General features: G+C 35.5%; 1 protein-coding gene and 1 long non-coding RNA gene across 2 annotated transcripts in view; one reads left to right on the top strand and one right to left on the bottom strand.

The window, feature by feature from the left end:
• LOC145694272 (uncharacterized) overlaps nt 1-20,977 on the bottom strand; it is a 112,638-nt gene that overhangs the window by 67,110 nt on the left and 24,551 nt on the right. The gene's annotated exons all lie outside the window — the stretch shown is intronic.
• On the top strand, nt 12,685-17,862 carry LOC145694270 (uncharacterized). The gene is made up of 2 exons (XM_081770362.1): nt 12,685-12,893; nt 13,219-17,862. Exon 2 carries the CDS (start codon nt 13,219-13,221, stop codon nt 17,860-17,862), a length of 4,644 nt encoding a protein of 1,547 aa, XP_081626488.1. The 5' UTR covers nt 12,685-12,893.

The following is a 20,977-nucleotide window of genomic DNA, read 5'->3' as shown; positions in this document are numbered from 1 at the left end:
ATATATATATATATATATATATATATATATATATATATATATATATATATATATAGGTTCTTGCCCTAGTTATAATTAAATTATCTACCATTCTGCTACGGAGAATGTGGATTATGGGTCGTCAGAAAGTCATCGGTATTATCTTGCAGGGGGCTGCCCTCACCCTTCTTTTCTCTTCGCATACTTTGAACAATTCGAACTGGCTCTTCTATACGCCACGGCAATCGTGTCGTATGGATGGATTTGTAGGCTGATGGGCACTTGATGTTTCTATGTTCGAGCCAAACAGGTTTTCAGCATTACCCCCTGCAAGCAAGTGCCAACTTCTCCCTCCCCCTGCCCGTTGCATTTCGAAGCAGATATATGCGAGCACATAGGACAAAAGAGGTCTTCGCCGGGATTTCACGGATTCTCGGTCACAGCACAATTTCCGCAGCACTCGCCCCACAGAGAATAGTTTTTCACCCCCAAGTGCAAGACTTTCTCGTCAGCTGAGCCGTTGGCTTCAACGTGTAGAATGTACGTACTATTTCCTGACTGGGATTCTGACCATTGCGGCGGTGCAAGGGATTTTGGCTGAGAGAATCTGTCAATCTCGTGACGTATTTGCTACGTCAGTGGTAAAAGCCACGCAAATAACATCTGAAAAATCACGCCCTTTTTACCCCTGTTTCTCGGTATTAAGTTTTCTCGCTTGTATGACTGAGCCTTAAAATATGTATTTAACAGTAGAACAGAATAACACTGAAAACGAAAAAAGATTGGGAATCATTGATAATGAATTTTGTGTGTGCTCGATCAAACTCGCTGTAATACTGTTTTGTTTAACTACAATCTATAATATAAAAGTGAAAAGAATCTTGTTTGTGCGCGCAACGCGGGAAAACGGTTAAATCATTAGGAATGAATTTTTGAATGCAGTTATCACGTACCTCGAACTAGATTTTTAATCAGGTTACTTTGATTAAAGTACGTGTTCTATGGGGGGAGCGAATGGTCAAAACCTATGCGACAATTCTAGTACCTCAGTAATATCTGAAGCTAGGAAGGTGACATTATTTATGTAAACTTCCCATTAAAAGCAAGTTGATCCATGTCCTAGTGTTCTTGAGATTTTCTACTTTAAGTGGGGATGGAGAGCATTGTCTGTAATTTGAAAGCGAATATACCTGTTATTTCTGATCGCATCACACGGGGAAACGGTTAAGCAGGTAGAAATAACTTTTTGAACATACAATAGTTTGTACCTACCCTCAGCTGGGGTTTTACGTATATTACTTTGATTGAAGGGAGCATCCTAGGGGAAGAAGTAGAGGAAGTTTAAAATTCATGTAAAAAATACCGTATGTAACGAGCACGTCAAGTTAGGAAGATGAAATTCGGTATCACTAAAAATAACGGGATACGTCACTCCCTTTTTATGAAATTTCAACCTTAAGGGAAGAAAGAGTGTGTTTAGTATAACTTGATTCTTCACATTTGAATCTATGATGTCTCTTGTTTGTGATCGCGTCATGGGAAATGGTTGAACAGTTGAAAATGACTTTTAGAACAGTACTTATCCCAAGCTGGGATATTATTAAGTAACTTTCCTTAAAAAGCGTATCTAAGGAAAATGGAGGTTAAAATTCATGGCAGAAAGGGAATATCTTACTACACTTTCTTTAATATGCGTATCCTAAGGGAGAGAGGAGGCTCAAACATTTTCCTTGATCCTAATTCTTCCCGTGCAAAGAACGGGCACTTTAGCTAGTATGGAATAAAAAATAATGCGGCTACATTTTCTTTGTTTTTGTTGCATACTTGGGTATTAATATAAACAGATAAAATGTCTTTATGTATTAGTTAATTACAAATCGAGAACGCTTCATTTGAAAAAGGAAATTATTGAAGATCCACTTTTATCTTCTCAACATTAAGGGCAAAAAAATGAAATGAAATCTTAAGAGTTTTATATCGGTTAGGCTAAAGGAGACGGTGATGATGAGTAATGAATGAAATGGTTGAATGAAGTAAGTGGGAGGAAACGGGAGAACCCTGAGAAAACCCACGCACATTGTGTATGTCCACCATAAAGTTCACTTGACGGGTGCTGGGATCGAACCCGGGACCCCAAGCACCAGAGGTGAACGCTCTACCACTGAGCCACCGCGGCTCTTCTAACGGCAATCAGATCGTGGAATTAACCATGTTGGAAGAAGTTCGTCGTTAATTCTTCTTGCGTATCTGATGGAGTATGCGAAGCACAGTAGAATTATTATATGTCATAAAACCCCTTTAACCGTAAAATGTATTGTAAGAAACCAAATTGGTAAATGAAAATAATAATAATAATAAAAATTTCAACATTTCAGATTTTATTTCTTTTGGAAAAACTACTTTCATTTAATAAAGCCATATTTTATCTGGAATTGAGGTTATATCCCAGTATTTGCTGCCTTGTCTTGAGTAAACTCAGGGCGGGTGGTTCAGAGATTTGAATCATAAGTGTAACAGGGAATTTTATTCCTATTCTGTATAACATAAAATTATTCACCTCCTTGTTACTGTAGAAAATTGAGTATTTCCTTCTAGAAATTGAAATATAAGCGAGTGTAAATGGTGGAAAGTATGTCGTACGAAACGCATATGAGATTTCACGAATTCCTTGGGCTTAATTTTTCCTTTTTTTTTTTTTTTTTTTTTTTTGTTTGTTAATTTTAAGTTTAGTTCAATGTTTCATGATTATGCACCGGAGTTAAGGGAGACTGTGATGATAAGGATAATAATGGTAGCATAACAAAAGTGCTAGGGAACGGGAGAACCTCGCGAAAACCCATGCACATGTTGTTTGTCCATCATAAAACGCACTTGGCGGAAGCTGGGATCGAACTATGAACCCGGGGCAGATGTGAACTACCGCGGTCCTAAAAGGGAATTCCACAGTTTCATAGCTTTAAATATACGTATAAAATTTAATAAAACCCAATTTCGCCTAATAAATCCCACTGGGCTGGTCTTTTAAAAAAACTCTGGGTTTTTCATAACCCTGTCCCAGACGGGGTCAAACTGAAAATTTTCCAATGGCAAGAGGGGTTAAGTAGCACATTGTTTGAAAGCTGTTGTTAAATGAAAGAAGACGGAGCAAGTTTTACGACAATCCTGTGCAAAATGCTGGCGGGTCAAAATGTAAACAAAGAATTAATTGAAAATCTCTGGCCACCTTGAAATCAAGATGGCCGCTAAAAACCTATGTCGAAAGGATAGGCATGCCAAACTGGTGGAGCTAGGGAAACCAAATTTGGTGTGAATATTGATCAGTAGGTGACGAAAATATGCGAAATGTTTGAGAACACTACATCTTAAGTTCAAAATGACCAGGGTTTGCTGAAAAGAGCCCAGACCGAAAAAACTCGGTGGGTTTTTAGGGGTTGGACCCACCTGAAAAAAAAAAACACTATAAAACCCACCTGGGCTTTTGACCATTTATTAGTATATTATTGGTACAACTAAGGTGATCACATTATAAGTGATTTTTATCAGATTTTAGACTTTCCTTGGGCAAATTAGAGGCTTTCACTTTAAGGTATACAAGAACATTCAACATAAGACTTTTATAAAGTACTGAAGGCACCAAATGTTTTTTTTTTTTTTTTTTTTAACTTACCTTAGCCTGAGATAGTTATTCAACAAATTAATGTATGCATTATGCTTATAATCTATTTGAAATAACTAAAACTCTATGGCCTATGGAACCCGGAGGTTCAACGCCGCGTTCAGAAAAGCTCTCCACTGACATCTATCCTTAGCTAACTGCATTCAGTTTCTACTTTGTATTCCTATCTCTTCAAGATCCATCTTAATATTGTCCTCCCATCTGCGCCTAGTTCTTCCTAATGGTCGTTTTCCGATTGGTCTTCGAGTAAAGACTTTGAAAGCATTTCTACTTTCTTGCATTCTAGCTACATGATCTGCTCACCTAAAGCTCCTAGACTTGATGACCCTAACAATGTTGGGTAAACCGTATAAATTATGTAGTTCCTTGTTATGAAGTTTTCGCCCTTCCCCATTCTCGTTCCTCTTGGGTTCGAATATTCATCTCAGGATTTTGTTCTCAAATATTTTCAGTTTATGTTCTTCCCTCAGTGTAAGCGACCATGTTTCGCATCCATATAGAACAACAGGCATGATTATCGATTTATATATTTTAAGCTTCAAATTCCTCGACAGAATCAGGGATGAATTCAGGGGGTAGCCCGGGGGGAATCTCTCCCCCGAAGAAAATTCATTCCCCCCCGGAGGAACTCCCAAAATTTCAATCACAAAATGTGGAAATTATTTGACTCAGTTATTTCCTTTTCTTTCCGTGAACGTGCAGACGAAATCCGATCTCTTAATATACATATAAATGATGTAGACCCATTCTATATAAATATTAAACATGTAACATCTAAGATAGAATACCAAATAGTGAATAAAACTTGTATTTCTTAACGCTATGATCGAGTTTGGCAGAACATGAAATTGTCAACTGTTGAAGAAAGGTTTGCATTTTAGTAGGTACTATAGAGTAGTATTGATTTAGTGTGGTATCCATAAAAGAGATGCGACAGTTGATAAGAGATAGTTTATTGTTTGTTTATTTAAGGATAAGGGGACTATCGAAGGAGATGATGAAATAGGGTCAGGTTTTTTTTTTTTTTTTTTCCTGGAGATAGATGACGAAAGGAAAGGTTGAATGACCACTACGAAGGTCACAGTGGATGGTCCCTGTGCAGGACCACAATGGATGACCCCTGAAGACTGCCCCCATGCAGGACCCATAGCCCCTATGCAGGACCTATGGCCCCTACGCTTCAATAGAAGCTACCTATTAAAAAGCAAATAAAAGGAAATGGTTCCCTTCCCTGCTTGCAGCTTATGTAATGGTTCGTAATATGTAAAATATTACTCATTGGTAAAAATATGGCCCCTGGAAATGACCCCAACCCATGGCCCCTATGCTTCATTAGAAGCTACATGCTAAAAAGGTGGGAGCAGATAAAAGGAAATGGTTCCCTTCCCTGCTTGCAGGGACAGTGAATGACAGCAGGACCCATGGCCCCTGGAAATGACCCCAACCCATGGCCCCTGTGCAGGACCTATACGAACAGTATGTGAGCATATATAATTGATTAGAAGCTACATGCTAAAAAGGTGGGAGTAGATAAAAGGAAATGGTTCCCTTCCCTGGCCCCTGGAAATGACTCCCAGGACCCAAGATTGCCCCTATGCAGGACCCACACGAACAGTATGTGAGCATATATAATTCATTAGAAGCTACCTGTTAAAAAGATGTGAGCATCCCTCGACTTGAACAAAGTGAAAAGTTAAAAATAAGCCCCTCCCCCTCCTACAAGTATACTATGAAAAGGGTAATATTTATTATAGCATTTTTCTTACTTGCGAGCTGAAGACTGATGTGCATAGACGTCCTTCCTTGAGAGCCGTTGAAATTGAAATGAACGAGCGAGAAGGTGTTTGGCGTGGCTTTAGTGACGTCAAGATTAACTTTGTACCGTATCAGAATGATAAAAGTGATTATAGACTTTATTTATTGACACGAATCACAGATTACTGGCAATCATCTACAAACATTTGTATGATTTGAACTTAATGAGAACTCTGAATAACAATCACGTGCAAGGTTAAAAACCTTTATTATTGACAACCATGAGTGATATCTAACAGAGTTAATCACAGATGGATCACGAGTTTATGTGTCTAAGTTTAAATGATATTGACGATAGAGAAACCGATAATCACGAGAACTGATGGGTTATTGAACGCTTGCTTGCAATCATCTACAAACATTTGTATGATTTGAACTTAATGAGAACTCTGAATAACAATCACGTGCAAGGTTAAAAACCTTTATTATTGACAAGCATGAGTGATATCTAACAGAGTTAATCACAGATGGATCACGAGTTTATGTGTCTAAGTTTAAATGATATTGACGATAGAGAAACCGATAATCACGAGAACTGATGGGTTATTGAACGCTTGCCCTATTACAAACTGAACTTGTATTTGTAAATATATATATAAACAATTTGGAAACGTTATTACTTAGAGATAAGCAGAGAACGTCGAAAACATTTATTTTGTTATTACAATCTAATACGAGAAAATAAACTGTAACTTTAGAGATTAATGCCCCGAACTGAACAATTATTATTGTACGGATTCAATGTTCACAGTGAGAACATTGACCATGCCCCGCCTATATGCAATAAAGCACACGGACTTATGGGTAAAAAAATGGTTCCGCCTATACTAAATAAAGTACTTATATATAAATCCCTTTGCTCCCTTTTTCTATATATTATAATTGTTGCTACTGAGAGTGCCTTTTATAATAATTAATTGTGTGATTTTACGTGCGTGTGTTTGCGATTTTTAAAAAGTTTGGACGACCAGCGAAAACTGTAAGTTATTATTGTAGTTGATATATATATATATATATATATATATATATATATATATATATATTCACACATATTCACTGACGCGCCTTTTGTACATTAATATTTAAACCTAGGGCTAACGAACAAATGTAAAATTGTAATTCACTTTAAAAGTATAACACATAATCGTTAACGTGCCACCACAGGCATTTACATTGAAACGTGAGAAAAAAGTGATTAATTGTAAAATATTTTTAGCATTAATGCCGCACCTATGTTTAAAATGCTATTAATGTTGCGCGCTTACACAAAGATTTATTTTTTTAATTATAGCAAACATTTATGGAAATAATTTTAAAATACCATTTCCCCTAACACATATTGGTTACGCATTTGTTATAATTGCACTTACGCGAAAGCGAAATAAAAATTAGTGTGTTCACCTAACACATATCGGTTGCACTTTTTAAAATTGCACTAACGCGAACATAAAATAAAAATTAATGTGTGCACCTAACACATGTTGGTTGTACTTTTTAAAATTGCACGAACGCGAACATGAAATAAAAATTACTGTGTTCACCTAACACATGTTGGTTGCACTTTTTAAAATTGTACGTACGCGAAAGCGAAATAAAAATTATTGTGTTCACCTAACACATGTTGGTTGTACTTTTTAAAATTGCACGTACCCTAATACAGATATTTAACCCAAGGCGACCACCAACTTACATTTGAGAACGCGTTATAAAATAGTTTGTGTTATATAACTTTTGCGGATAAATTAGTTGCCTGGCACAAAATTTTAAATTGCCCATCTATTATTAAGCTAAGCTAAGATGGCTATACTTCCTAATGCGCCTTTACTTGAAAACCACATTTTTTTTACTAAGCTATTGTAACGTAACCGTTGCTAACGCGCCTTTACTTGAAAACCATATGGTTCATTAATAAACTAACCTAAACTGGTGATACCTGCTAACGCCACCTATGGTATTGTGACCGTCGGTAACGCGCCTTTATTTTAATGGAGCATTATTCACTTTTGATAATAATGTATAAAATAATTATTATTTTGTTTTAACTTGTTGCTACGCGTTTGCTAATACTGAATAATTGCTTGGAAATGCACACCGGCTTTGCCCTCCCCCTGAACCACATGGTTGCGCGTATGCTTTACCCTGCCCCGACCACATAAACGCACCCACGTTTTTCACATGTACACCGACTGCTACATGTTTAGAACTAATAAATGTAATTATTGTACGCATGCTTTCGTATAAATGCAAGTATTTTTCCCGAATGGACTTGCATTGCTACACATTAACCTCTTCAGTCCCCTTGTCGAGCCCGCTGAACAAATTTCAAGGTCACGTTGTATTATTGCAAACGGGACAAATGCACTCAAGTTCCGTCATCGAGCTCGTTGAACATTGTACTTTATCTGTATATGTGAGTAGTGCAAGTTTCGCTTTTCTTTTGTTTGTTTTGTGTTCGGAAGTATGGCTGAACGTCCAGAGAAGCGGGAAGCTGCATCGTCCTTTCACAAAGGTACGTCTATTCATTATAAAACTTATTTTAGGGAATACATTTCGCTTCTTTCTTATCAAGAAAGGTCTTGTGTGTATTATTAGTAAGAAATTTCATTGATATGAACTAAAGTCTGTAAATATAAGACGTCATTGTTGGCGTGTTCAGCCGGCTGAACAATCGTACGCAACTGATAAAATTCTGGCTAACTCTTGTACTACTGCATCGTATTTAATTTTTATTGTTACTTCCTAGAAATATTGAATAATTGTTTGTATAATTGTTTAGGCTTGTAGCCAGGGTTGGATGCTTAACTAGCTAGAATTGTTGCTGTATTTATTTAATTGTATGAATTATTTTAAATGTTAATTTGGTGTTTTTTTTTAGCTAATTTTTCTCTAGAACTTTAACTATTCTGGTTAATTAAAGAGGAAGCTTGTTTCGATTTCCATTTCAGGTCGAGGCCTTGACCAGGATGATGTACTTCAAATGATTGATGAAAGCGATATTGACGCTTATGAAAGTGATGGACTAAACAGTATTCCAGTATTAAGCTCGAAAGATAATGTTGCTCCACATTTATTTTTTAATTTTTGAATTTAGGCTGCATTCATTGAGGGGATCAGTGTACCCAGCTTTCTAATATTTCTATTTTACCAGTTCAGTAATATGTATGTATGACTGAGTTGGGGGGCGAATGGGGACGTCAGCATTGAGGCCATGTGTCCGTATCACGACCGACACGGCTGCTCGCACAAGCACTACATCAATAGAAGAACAAGGAAAAGCTATAACGAATATATCAAAAACAAAAAGTGCTGCAAAATTAAAAACAAAAAATAATGATAAAAGATTAAATTTATGGAATAAAAATAGATAACAAGAACAATATAGATAAAACAATAAAAGAGAACAATAGCTAAAAGCGTAGCAGCAATTGAGAGAATAAAGAGACGAGAAAGCACAGAGAATGTGAGCAACCTCAGAAGCATGAAGAAACTGAAGTACCAAGCTAACAATACCATCATCATCCACCAAAGCGCGGGTAAAGGTACAAGGCAATCCGTGACGTTCTCTGAGATCTGAATATTCAGGACACTCCACAAGAATGTGCTGAATACTCAGAGGGGCAATACAATCCTCACAATATGGACGGCCCAAACCACGCAGCAAATACTCATGTGTCAGGTGAGAGTGTCCGATACGAAAACGCGTGAGAAGACACTCGAAAAGATGTATGTTACTTTCCGAGGAGCGGCTTAACTGTGTCCATTTTCATTAGGCTGGTCCCAAACTACTTGACAATGAGTGCGTATCAAGGTGGAAAAATGAGTAAAGATCGCAGTAAGGAAGAATATGCTCCAATAAAACTTCAGCCAAGGCGGCGTTCTTGGCGATGGTGGCAGCACGTTCGTTTCCCCTGATGCCAATATGACCCGGCACCCAACAGACAACGATGACACAGTCCTGGTGTTAGAGCTGATGGCTGGATCTCAGAAGAATGTCTTCAACGAGGGCGTGCTTAGTCAAGACTTCTGGAGGCCCCTAATTACGCTCTGAGCATCGATGCAAACCAGCACACGATTAGAAATACAGATCACGTGTGCAGAATAATTAAGGAGAAGCCTCCTACGACGATATATTAATGAACGTTCATTGGCTTCAACATAAAGGCTGGCAACAGGACTAGTACTAAGCGCGCAAGTCGAATATCCAAGTAAAGAACTGTTTCTACTTTCACCAAAGAAGAGCGAACAGACACACAAACAATAAACCAGGGTGTTCAAAATAAACAGGTTCCAAATGTATCTAGTGCAGTATTCTTCTGCATTCAGGAAAACAGAAACTGCTTCTATGATTTCTATGGAAAGTGAACCGGATAATGGAATGCAGAAAGGGAAAGGAATTGCAAAGAACACAAGTTCACAAATTATCAATATAAACACATTATAAATATTGTACACATGCTATATTAGTTTAACATAGTCAACATACATAACTGAATGTACGATAAATATAGGAATAAAGTACTCAAAATTTAAGAAGGTGAATCTCACTGTTCTTTCAAAAATAAGTATCCGATTATGGACAGAAATATAGTGCCTTGTTACAAATGTTCAGCCGGCTGAACAGTCCCCCCACCCCATCCTGTCAACCATACCTCAACAAAACTGTCATTTTTGTGTTTCATAGCACCCCAATTTCATAATATATAAAATTCCTATCTCTGCGATTCCAACTAACAGCTTGGGACTGAAGAGGTTAATATTAATAATTGTATGAATGCTTCCGTATAAATGCAAGTATTTTTCCCAAATGGACTTTTACTGCCACGGCTTGAACTATTTTTTGTACGAATGCTTTCGTATAAATGCATGCACGCATGGACACCGACTGTTACACATTAATATTAATAAATGTATGAATGCTTCCGTATAAATGCAAGTATTTTTCCCAAATGGACTTTTACTGCCACGGCTTTAAAAACTAATAAATGTAATTAATGCACGCATGCTTCCGTATAAATGCACGCACGCATGGGCACTAATTGTTACGCTTTTAAAATTAATCACTGCTATATTTTTATGCATCTACAATAACAAATACGCAATATAATTGATTTTAAAACACGGAAAACAACATTAGCTTGCGATCGGCTAACATTCACATGGGTGTAGGCCACCATCATTTGCTTAACGCACATAAGAACGAATATATTTTCATAAGTATTCATAAAATAAATGTAGAAAAAAAGATTATCAATTTGAAATATTTGATTTTTAGTACATACTAAATAATTTAATGCTAAAAATGATATTAAACTTACCTTTATATATAATCTTCTTTAATTACATCACAAATCCACGTTTGAACTACACTTATTCTAAGAAGCGCGTGGACAGGAAGTGACTCAACTTCCTGTAGCAGTGTTGGTAAATCTTAATACTTCGTGTTTAGTTAGAGAATGGTAATGGAAGATTTTTGATTTAAAGAGATTAATAAATAAGAAATTATTATGAAATGGGGAATTGTTTTTTGGTATACTTTATTTACAAGTGCGGAAAAAGTATATGTATTGCCTAGTTTGTAAAATAAAAATAAATGAAAATGCTTTAGGTCATTTTGTATTGTAGCCTGTAGGAATATGAGCCGATTCACTACCCTTTATGATATTTAGACTGCAAAACACAGATTATAATGTAACACATTTGCTTATTTTATGGATTTTGCGATGGATTATATACGCAAACTAGAATGCGAAGACAATTTAGTAAGACACAATGTGATAGTAACAGACAACTTACTAAGACACATTGTATTAGTCAAAGACTATGCAGTAAGACACAATGTGTTAATGAAAGACTATTTAGGGGTAATCAGGGGTTAGTTACGGAAGACTAAAGATAATCAAGGGGTAGCTACGGAATACTAAAGATGGTCAGCGACTATTTAGGGGCTAATTAGGGTATACTAAAGATAATCAAGGGGTAGTTACGGAATACTAAATATGGTCAGCGACTATTTAGGGGATAATTAAAGGCTAGTTAGCCCATAGTAAGGATAATCACGGAATAATCAGGGGATATTAAGAATGCTTAAAGGGTAAGTAGCCCATAGTAAGAATATTAAAGGAATAATTAGGGGATAATTAAAGGGTAGTTAGCCCTTACTAAAGATATTGAAGGACTATTAGGGGATACTTAAAGGGTAGCTAGCCCATACTAAGGATATTTAAGGACTATTAGGGGATACTAAAGGTAATCAAGGGGGTATACTAAGAATATTCACGGACTATTTAGGGGAAAGCTTAATTATAGTGTGGAATGAGGACTTTTTTTTGCGATACTTAGTTTGAGAATAAATATTGCGGTGGGGGCGCTGTACAGAATGAGGGCCTTTTGTTTTGGTATAGTTAGATTGAGAATAAATATTGCGGTGGGGCGCAGTACAGAATGAGGACCTTTTCTATTGGTATATTTAGTTTGAGAATGAATATTGCTGTAGGCTGCAGTACAGAATGAGGGCCTTTTGTTTTGGTATAGTTAGATTGAGAATAAATATTGCGGTGGGGGCGCAGTACAGAATGAGGGCCTTTTCTTTTGGTATATTTAGTTTGAGAATGAATATTGCTGTAGGCTGCAGTACAGAATGAGGGCCTTTTGTTTTGGTATAGTTAGATTGAGAATAAATATTGCGGTGGGGCGCAGTACAGAATGAGGGCCTTTTCTTTTGGTATATTTAGTTTGAGAATGAATATCGCTGTAGGCTGCAGTACAGAATGAGGGCCTTTTGTTTTGGTATAGTTAGATTGAGAATAAATATTGCGGTGGGGCGCAGTACAGAATGAGGACCTTTTCTATTGGTATATTTAGTTTGAGAATGAATATTGCTGTAGGCTGCAGTACAGAATGAGGGCCTTTTGTTTTGTTATATTTAGTTTGAGAATAAATATTGCGATGGGCTTTAGGATATTTTACAATTGGAACAAGGCTACATACAGGTTTACTGTTATTGGAAACACGTATAGAATGTGAATCGGAAAAAAATGCATAGAGACGTGTTGTTTTATGAACCCGTTTGCAGACGCCTTAATACTATACTGAATGCTTTTGAATAAGACCGCTAGGTGGCAATACTTACCACATGATTGCGTCAAAACATGCGTAAACTTGTTTAATGTAATGACATATATATATATATATATAATAATATCTATTCCGTTTTAATATCATTTTATTGTACGCCGTTGGACGTAACGTGTTGTTTACCCCTGACTTATTACTAGTGCTAATAGTAGTACTGAATTGAAAATTATAACATTTAGTAAAAAATATTATTACTGTTTTACAGTGTGTGTGTGGACCCTGCAGTTGCAGAATAAACATTAGCGAGGCCATTTTTAACAGTTTTTGAAGAACAACTAAGAATTAGAAGGTGAGTGTATTTCATAATTATTATTATTAATATATTTATTGAAAGCAATTAGTAACCAAGACTTTTTTAAAACCAATTTAATGAACATTTGTTTAGCTGAGCTTGTTTTTAACCATTAATTATTTAACCAACAGTTAGTAAACAAGACTTTTTAAAACCAAGTTCTTAAACATTTCTTTAGATGAGCTTGTTTTTTAACCAGTAATTAATAAACAAATTTCTTTTATAGTTTTTCAAAGCAAGTTATTGATTATTGCCTGTTTTGCTAGATTTTTTTTTATTACATAGAACTCAAAATCTTTTCTTTTCTTTTTTTTTGTTTTAGATGGATTTCCTGTGTTCAACTGGTGAGTTCAATATGATTGATGAACTTTTCCTGCATGAAGTTTTACGCGGGCTTGATGACTATTCTCGTGTCTTCAGCACGTGGAAGGCGATAATGGAGCTGCAGCGATTAGGTCATCGAGCCAGTGTAAGATGTGAGGCTTTATTACACGCTCTTCGTGCTTTAGAAGGTAATGACCTTATACTTTTAAATCATTGCGTTTCAGCCGCCGATGTGCTTGAGTTATTTGTACATGGATTTTTTCGTAATAAGGAGTTTTACAATTATGCTCAAGACAGATTTATGTATTTAATGGCGTGCGGAGAAGGGCAAATAGATAGAATAAATAATACAGAGTTATCCAACTTTTTTGATTTTGGTTCGCGATTTGTTTTGGATGAATCTTTAATTCCATCTGAATTACCCATAACTGTGACCCCTCAAGAAAATTGTAACTTGAGTGATGAAGACTTGGCATTTTTAGATGGAGTAAATCTAAATTTCGATGAAGAACAAGAAGTGAGGAGATTGGTTAAAAATGTGGACGATGCTGTGGTTAAACCCACGCAACAAGTCCAGGGACAAAATCCTGTATACAATCACCCTTGTGTACAGGATAATCATGGTTATGGGGACCAATCTGATCCTCAACCTGGACCCTCACATGCTCCTGACCCCGTGTTTGTTGGATATGGGAGCATTAATGGGAAAAGTACAAATAGTACTGAATGTAGTACTAGTGGTAGTACTAGTAGTAGTGGTAGTGGAAATAATAATGAGGGGGAAAATCAGAGTAATAATAACTTCGAAGTAGTAAGAGAGAGCAGAAAACGGTTTCGTAAGTTTCACCTTACGGGCCATGAAATCGCGGTTAGACCTGTGGATAATGAAAGACGTATTGATAATCCACAGGCCTATATTGAAAGCTTATTTAATTTCGCATTAGAACATGTGTTATCTAATGCTCGCCCCACTGATTATATTGGACTATACATTGATAGTAGCAATAGTAGAAATAACAAGTCTGTATATGTTCCATTTAGAAGAAAACCCGATTTTTCTGCTCAAACTGTCCTTTCCTCAGTTGAACGAGTTTTAAATTCAAATGAGGATTTCCTTTTGGGGCATGAGGTATTGTTTCGCTTCCATGTAGCGGAGAGTATGCATGGAAACGGAAGAAATGCAGCAAGTGCTGTTGAAAAGTATTCCAAACATCAAGATTATTTAGAAAAGCGATTAATACGCATAGAAAACAATAATATGTATTGCTTACCCATGGCAATTGTTTGGGGAATTACAAAGCACACCGCAAGTAAGCAAAGTTTATATAAATTAAAAACAAGAGATTATGATACATGGGTTCTTAAAGCAGAAGTTCTCTGCGAGATGGCAGGAGTTGACGTTAAAGCAAAGGGTGGATGTGATTTTAAAGACCTGGATTTGATACAATCATATTTAAGTGGTGAGTATCAAATTGTGGTGTATGAGGAAGATGAAAATAATGACCGGGAATATATAGTACGTTACCCGGGAGAGTATGCAGAGAATAAAATCTTTATTTTTTATAAGAGAGGTGACACTGTTGGCCATTTTGAACCCATTCCATACATTAAAAAATTACTTGGAAAATTGAAGTATTGCTATTATTGTTTGCAAGCATATAATGGGTTAGCATATAAACATAAGTGTGAAACTCAGTGTTCTCTTTGTGAATGCAAACACGAACGAAATTATAATACTAATAAAATTAAATGTAATGCGTGCAATAGAGAGTTTGCTGAGGGTACATGTTTTCAGAATCATAAGAAATGTAATAAAGGCGGGAAATCTGTGTGTGATAATGTTAAGGTCTGCATTAATTGTGGTATCATCTTTGATAACAGGCGTCGAAAATCAAACCATGTGTGTGGTGAACATTTTTGCACGACTTGTCGTAAGCATGTCGATATTACTCACACATGTTTTGTACAACGACAAGAGCCTGTACATACTAATAGGTTTATGTACATTGCATATGATATAGAAACGATGTTAAAGGCACCAAATGCGCGCGGTGAAAGGGAACATGTGGTAGTACTTGTATGCTGTAAGCATATTTGCCACAACTGTATGAATAAAGGTATTGATGAGTCCTGTAAAACATGTGGTGATAATAATGGAAATCGTTCGTTTTCTTTTAAGACAATGACGGACTTTATTAACCATGTATTGGCAGACCGACCTGACTTTAGACGTATAATTTGTATTGCACATAATGGTAGCAGATATGATGGTCTTTTCTGCCTTAGAAATCTAATAGAAGAGCAGCATCTTATTCCTAATGTGGTAATTCAGGGTCAGAAAATTTTTAATATTAATATTGGTAATCGTATTTTCTTTAAAGATTTTTATTTATTTATTGGTTGTAAATTATCTAGACTTCCCAAAACTTTAGGCCTGCGCGGAAATTTAAGAAAGGGAGATTTCCCATATTTATTTAACACCGAGGAAAATCAAAATTATGTTGGTCCCTATCCCCCAATTGAATTCTATGACCCTGAAGGACGAAGCACTGAAGAAAAACAAGAATTAATAGCCTGGCACCAAGAACGTGCGGCAAGTGGCGAGGAGTTTAACCTCGAAAAGGAAATGCTGTCTTATTGCGAAAACGATGTTAGAATTCTAGCAGAAGCGATCATCAAATTTAGTGACATTATCGAGGAGAAAACGAATGGTTTGCAATGTTTCATGACATCATCCACCATTGCAGGTCTTGCAATGCGTACATATCGTACTTTGTACTTACCTAAAAATACTATTCCCGTAATTCCCGCGTTGGGTTTCCATCATAAGACAAAGTATAGTACTAAAGCTATGCAATGGCTTATGTATATGGAAAAACAATTAGGGATAGAAATCCAGCATGCTAGGAGAGGTGGGGAAAAGTATATTGGTAGGTACCAAGTTGATGGATGGCATGAGGGACTCAACGCTGCCTTCGAATTTTATGGTTGTTACTGGCACTCGTGCCCGCGTTGTTACCCTTTCAACCGTAACGACATTTTACATGACGCTCAAGACTCATGCAATACAATGGAAAAAAGATATGAACAAACAATGCTCCGCCGGAAGTATCTCAAAAGTTTAGGTATAAACCTATACGAAATCTGGGAATGTTCTTGGGATGAAAAGGTAAAGACGGATAAGGACGTACAAAGGTTTATTAAAGAACGTTGTACTAGCCTGCCTGATTTCCTTATTCCCAAGAATTGTTACAACGGCGGACGCACTGAAGTGTTCAAATCTTTTGTGAATTGTACGGGTAATGAGAAGTTATGTTACGCCGATATAACATCGTTATATCCATATGTGATGTCACGTAAGCCTATGCCCGTTAAATCACCTAAGATACATACGGGGCCGGACTTTCCAGATGTGGAAAGTATTCATGGTGTAGTAAAATGCACTATTTTGCCCCCGAAAAACTTGTATTTTCCGATTATTCCGTATGTGGCTGGAGGCCGATTACTTTTTGGTTTATGCCGGACATGTATGGAAGAGGAAAACACTGATGATTGTACTCATAGTGACAATGAGTGTGCTATTACAGGTACGTTTTGTACTCCAGAGTTACACCTGGCTCTTCAAAAAGGGTACAAAATACTCGATATACACGAAATATGGGAATTCGAACTCATGGAACCTGAAGAGGGGAATTCAGGTGGTTTGTTCGGAACTTATGTGAATTCCTTCCTTCAGATGAAGCAGGAAGCCTCTGGTTTTCCTGCTTATTGTAAAAATGAAGGAGACAAGCAAAAATATATCGAGGACTATTATGCCCATGAAGGCATACAGTTAAATTATGATAACATCAGGACGAACCCGGGATTGAGGCAATGTGCAAAACTTTACCTCAATTCATTATATGGCAAATGGGGACAGCGCACTGATATGTCACATAGTGTAATCGTTAGTGACGAAGTTACGTTCCTTAGGTATTTAACGTCGGCAAGGTATGAAATTCAAAGTGTGGTCCCAATTAATGATGATCATTTAATTATCACATATAGAGATAATGAAACTGAAAATGTCCCACTGGAATTTTCAAACGTTATATTAGCTGCCTTTATTACTTCGTGGGCTAGACTTGAACTATATAAATTACTAACGACTGTAGGACCAGACAGAGCCATTTACTGTGACACTGACAGTATTATGTATATACAGAAAAAAGATGAGGAACCTTTGTTACCACTTGGAAACTATCTGGGTGATCTAACAGATGAAATTCCAGAAGGTTGGGAATTTACAACCTTCTACGGTCTAGGTGCGAAAAATTATTGTTATAGGCTAATTAATGCCAATGGGGATGTTCGGCACATACTCAAAATTAGGGGGATAACACTAAACGATAGGACCTCTCAAAAAATTAACTTTGAGAGTTTCTATAAATTAGTGTCTGGACAATTAGAGTCCACAGTAATAGAAAACCCAAATAGTATTGTGCGTAAACCAGGGTTCCGCATCTTTAGTCGTACAGAGACTAAGACACACCGTGAGGTAAATAAAAAACGTAAACGAGTTGACGAAGATGACGTGACTGACAATATACCAATAACAAAACGTGCGACTTTACCTTACGGATATAGGCCCACGAACGAGTAAATGTGACTTGTGTGAATGTTTTTTTTTTCTTTTTTAACCAGTTCGTTTTTTATGGAAACTCTGCTTTTATATTCTTTTGTTTCTTTGGAAACTGTCTGTTAAAATTTCCAGTGGAAAGTCGTTAATTATTTGTTGGACTGCTTCTTATAGAAGTGCATTGTTAATTATTTTTTTCCTTCGCTTCTTATAGAAGCTCGTTGTTAATTATTTTATTGTTCTTTCGCTTCATTAGAAGCTTATTGTTAATTATTTATTTGTTTGCTTCTTATAGAAGTTCAGGACAATCGTTGATTGTTTTCTTACAAACCTCTATCTCTTTTCTTTTTAAATGTGTGAGTGTATATAAAGCAAAAGCTCTATTGCATGCATTCATTTGAGTACAACATGTTAAAGTTTCAACATCCCTCTACCATTTTAATTGCGGGTCCATCAAGGGCAGGAAAAACATGTTTTGTAAATCGATTACTTAATGAACGTGATCAAATGTTTAGTATAAAATTTAATGATATTGTTTGGTGTTATGGTGCAGTAATACCAAACCTGGATGCACATGCAAAAATACGTTTTGTAGAAGGGATACCTGACATGAATAATTTTGAAATTAAAGAAAATTCATTATTAATACTTGATGATTTAATGTCAGAAACTAATGGCGATGTTGCTAATTTATTTACAAAGTATGCACATCATAAAAAGTTGACTGTTATATTTATTATTCAAAATTTATTTCCAAAAGGAAAACATGCACGTGATATTAGTTTAAATGCACATTATATTATAGTATTTAAAAATCCTCGTGATAAATTACAAATACAATATTTAGCAAGGCAAATTATGCCTCGATATAGTAAGGAAATTGTGAATGTATTCGAAGAAGTAACACGTGAGCCTCACACTTATTTGTTATTTGACCTAACCCAAAAAACAAACGATGCATTGCGAATACGTACAAATATTTTTCCTAATGAAATTATGCATGTATACGCCAACATAAAAGACATGCATACAGAAATTTTTATTTAGTTGCTATCAAGATGTTGAAGGTAAAACAACACTACAGCACGCTCCGTGCTCTGTGCAAATGCAAAAATACAAAACGGAAACAAATTTTACAAAATGCTTCAGGGGATTTAATAAGAACAATTTCTCAAGTAGCTAAAAACACAATAAAAGGAAACATCCCTTTAAATCCTCGTCAGAAGCAACGATTACGTAGACATAAAAAGATCTTGCGCGCTTTATCTCAGCAGCGTACTGCATTAAAGAAAAAGAAGAGGTTGTTACTACAGAAAGGTGGTGCACTTTTACCATTAATTTTGGGACCACTTCTAGCAGCAGTAGGCAGTAGTATTTTTAGTCGATAATTATGTCAGAATTACGTAAAATGATTTTAGTTCCTGAAAATGCAATACATGAAATTCAGTCCAATCTTAAATCAATAGATTCACATCAATCACGTTTAGATGAAGAAATGAATAATATTTTAAAACGTCATGATATTAGTGTACAACAAAAATGGAAATTATATCAACAAGCTTTGCATCGTTACTTACAGTATACATCTTCTTCTTCTTCACATAAACCTATTACATTACCTGTTATTCAAGATGAACAAAAAGAAGAAGAAAAATTATCATCACTTGCTTTGCAACAGGATAACAATACTTCTATTTTACCATTTGTATCAGACATTTTACATTCAGTACCAAAAACACTACGTAGGAAAACAGATCTATTATTAAAGCAGTTAACAAATTCTGATAAAATTCAGTGGGATAAGTCTGGCATAGTCCGTATCCAAGGAAAAACAATACCTGGTTCAAATATTATAGATTTAGTAAATGATGTTGTTCGTACAAGAAAATATTCAAGAAATCCTATAGGTATTTATGAATTTAAAAATTTATTAGAAGATCTTAATGTTCCTAAAGAATTTATTGGTACACCAGCATCAAAACTGAATACTAGTAGTAGTAGACAACGTATTCGTAAAATAAGAAAATCATCCAGTCCTAAAGCAGTATCTAATTTATTTAAACATTGGAAAGAGTATAGTATGTAAAAAAATGACAAAATTATCAAAAATATATTATGATTATTCAAATCCTAATTCTTTATCAAGTATACAAACATTACATCGTAAAACAAAATTATCTAAAAAGAAAATTAAAAATTGGTTAGCTTCTCAAGATGCATATACATTGCATGCACTAATTCGTAAAGTTTTTCAACGGAAAAAGTATTATGTTAGTGCACCAAATGAAACATTACAAATGGATTTGGCAGATATGCAAAACATTGCAAAGTATAATAATAATTATAAGTATATATTATGTTGTATTGATATTTTTTCACGTTATGCATATTGTGTCCCCTTAAAAACAAAGAAAGGTCCTGAAATGGTAAAAGCAATAAGAAAAATTTTAAAAAATTTCAAGTTACCCGTGTTTAATGTCCAAACCGATTTAGGTACAGAATTTTATAATCGTCATGTAAAACAATTGTTTAAAGAATATGAAATTAATCATTATAGTGTTCATTCTGAAATTAAATGTGCTTTAGCAGAACGTTTTATAAGAACGATAAAAGAAAAATTGTATCGTTATTTTACTGCAAAAAATACTTATCGTTATATTAATGTCTTAGATCAAATTGTCAATAATTATAACCATTCATATCATTCAAGTATTAAAATGGCGCCTGCAGAAGTAAATGATTCCAATGTGAATCAAGTGTGGAAAACATTATACGGAAATACAATAAATAAAAAGAATACAAGTTGTAAATTTAGTCCGGGTGATTATGTTCGTGTTAGTAAGTATAAACATGTATTGGAAAAAGGATATTTACCTAAATGGTCACAAGAAATATTTATTGTCGATAAATGTATTAAATCTAATCCTGTGACTTATAAATTAAAAGATTGGAATGGAGAAGAAATTAAAGGAATATTTTACGCCCAAGAATTACAAAAAGTAATTATAAATTCAAAAAAAACTTATCTTATTGAAAAAGTATTAAAACGTAAAAATGGGTGGATGTATGTAAAATGGTTGGGATATCCGTCAAGTATGAATTCATGGATTAGATCCGATTCTATTCAGTCTGCAAAATG

Source organism: Thermobia domestica, chromosome 9 (assembly GCF_964235325.1).
Source record: "Thermobia domestica chromosome 9, izTheDome1.hap1.1, whole genome shotgun sequence".
Taxonomy (NCBI): Eukaryota; Metazoa; Arthropoda; class Insecta; order Zygentoma; family Lepismatidae; genus Thermobia; species Thermobia domestica.
This window is presented reverse-complemented; position numbering and strand designations above follow the sequence as displayed.

What these genes read in the sequence shown, in the direction of transcription:
- LOC145694270 (XM_081770362.1), top strand. Translation starts at nt 13,219, where the DNA reads ATGGATTTCCTGTGTTCAACTGGTGAGTTCAATATGATTGATGAACTT.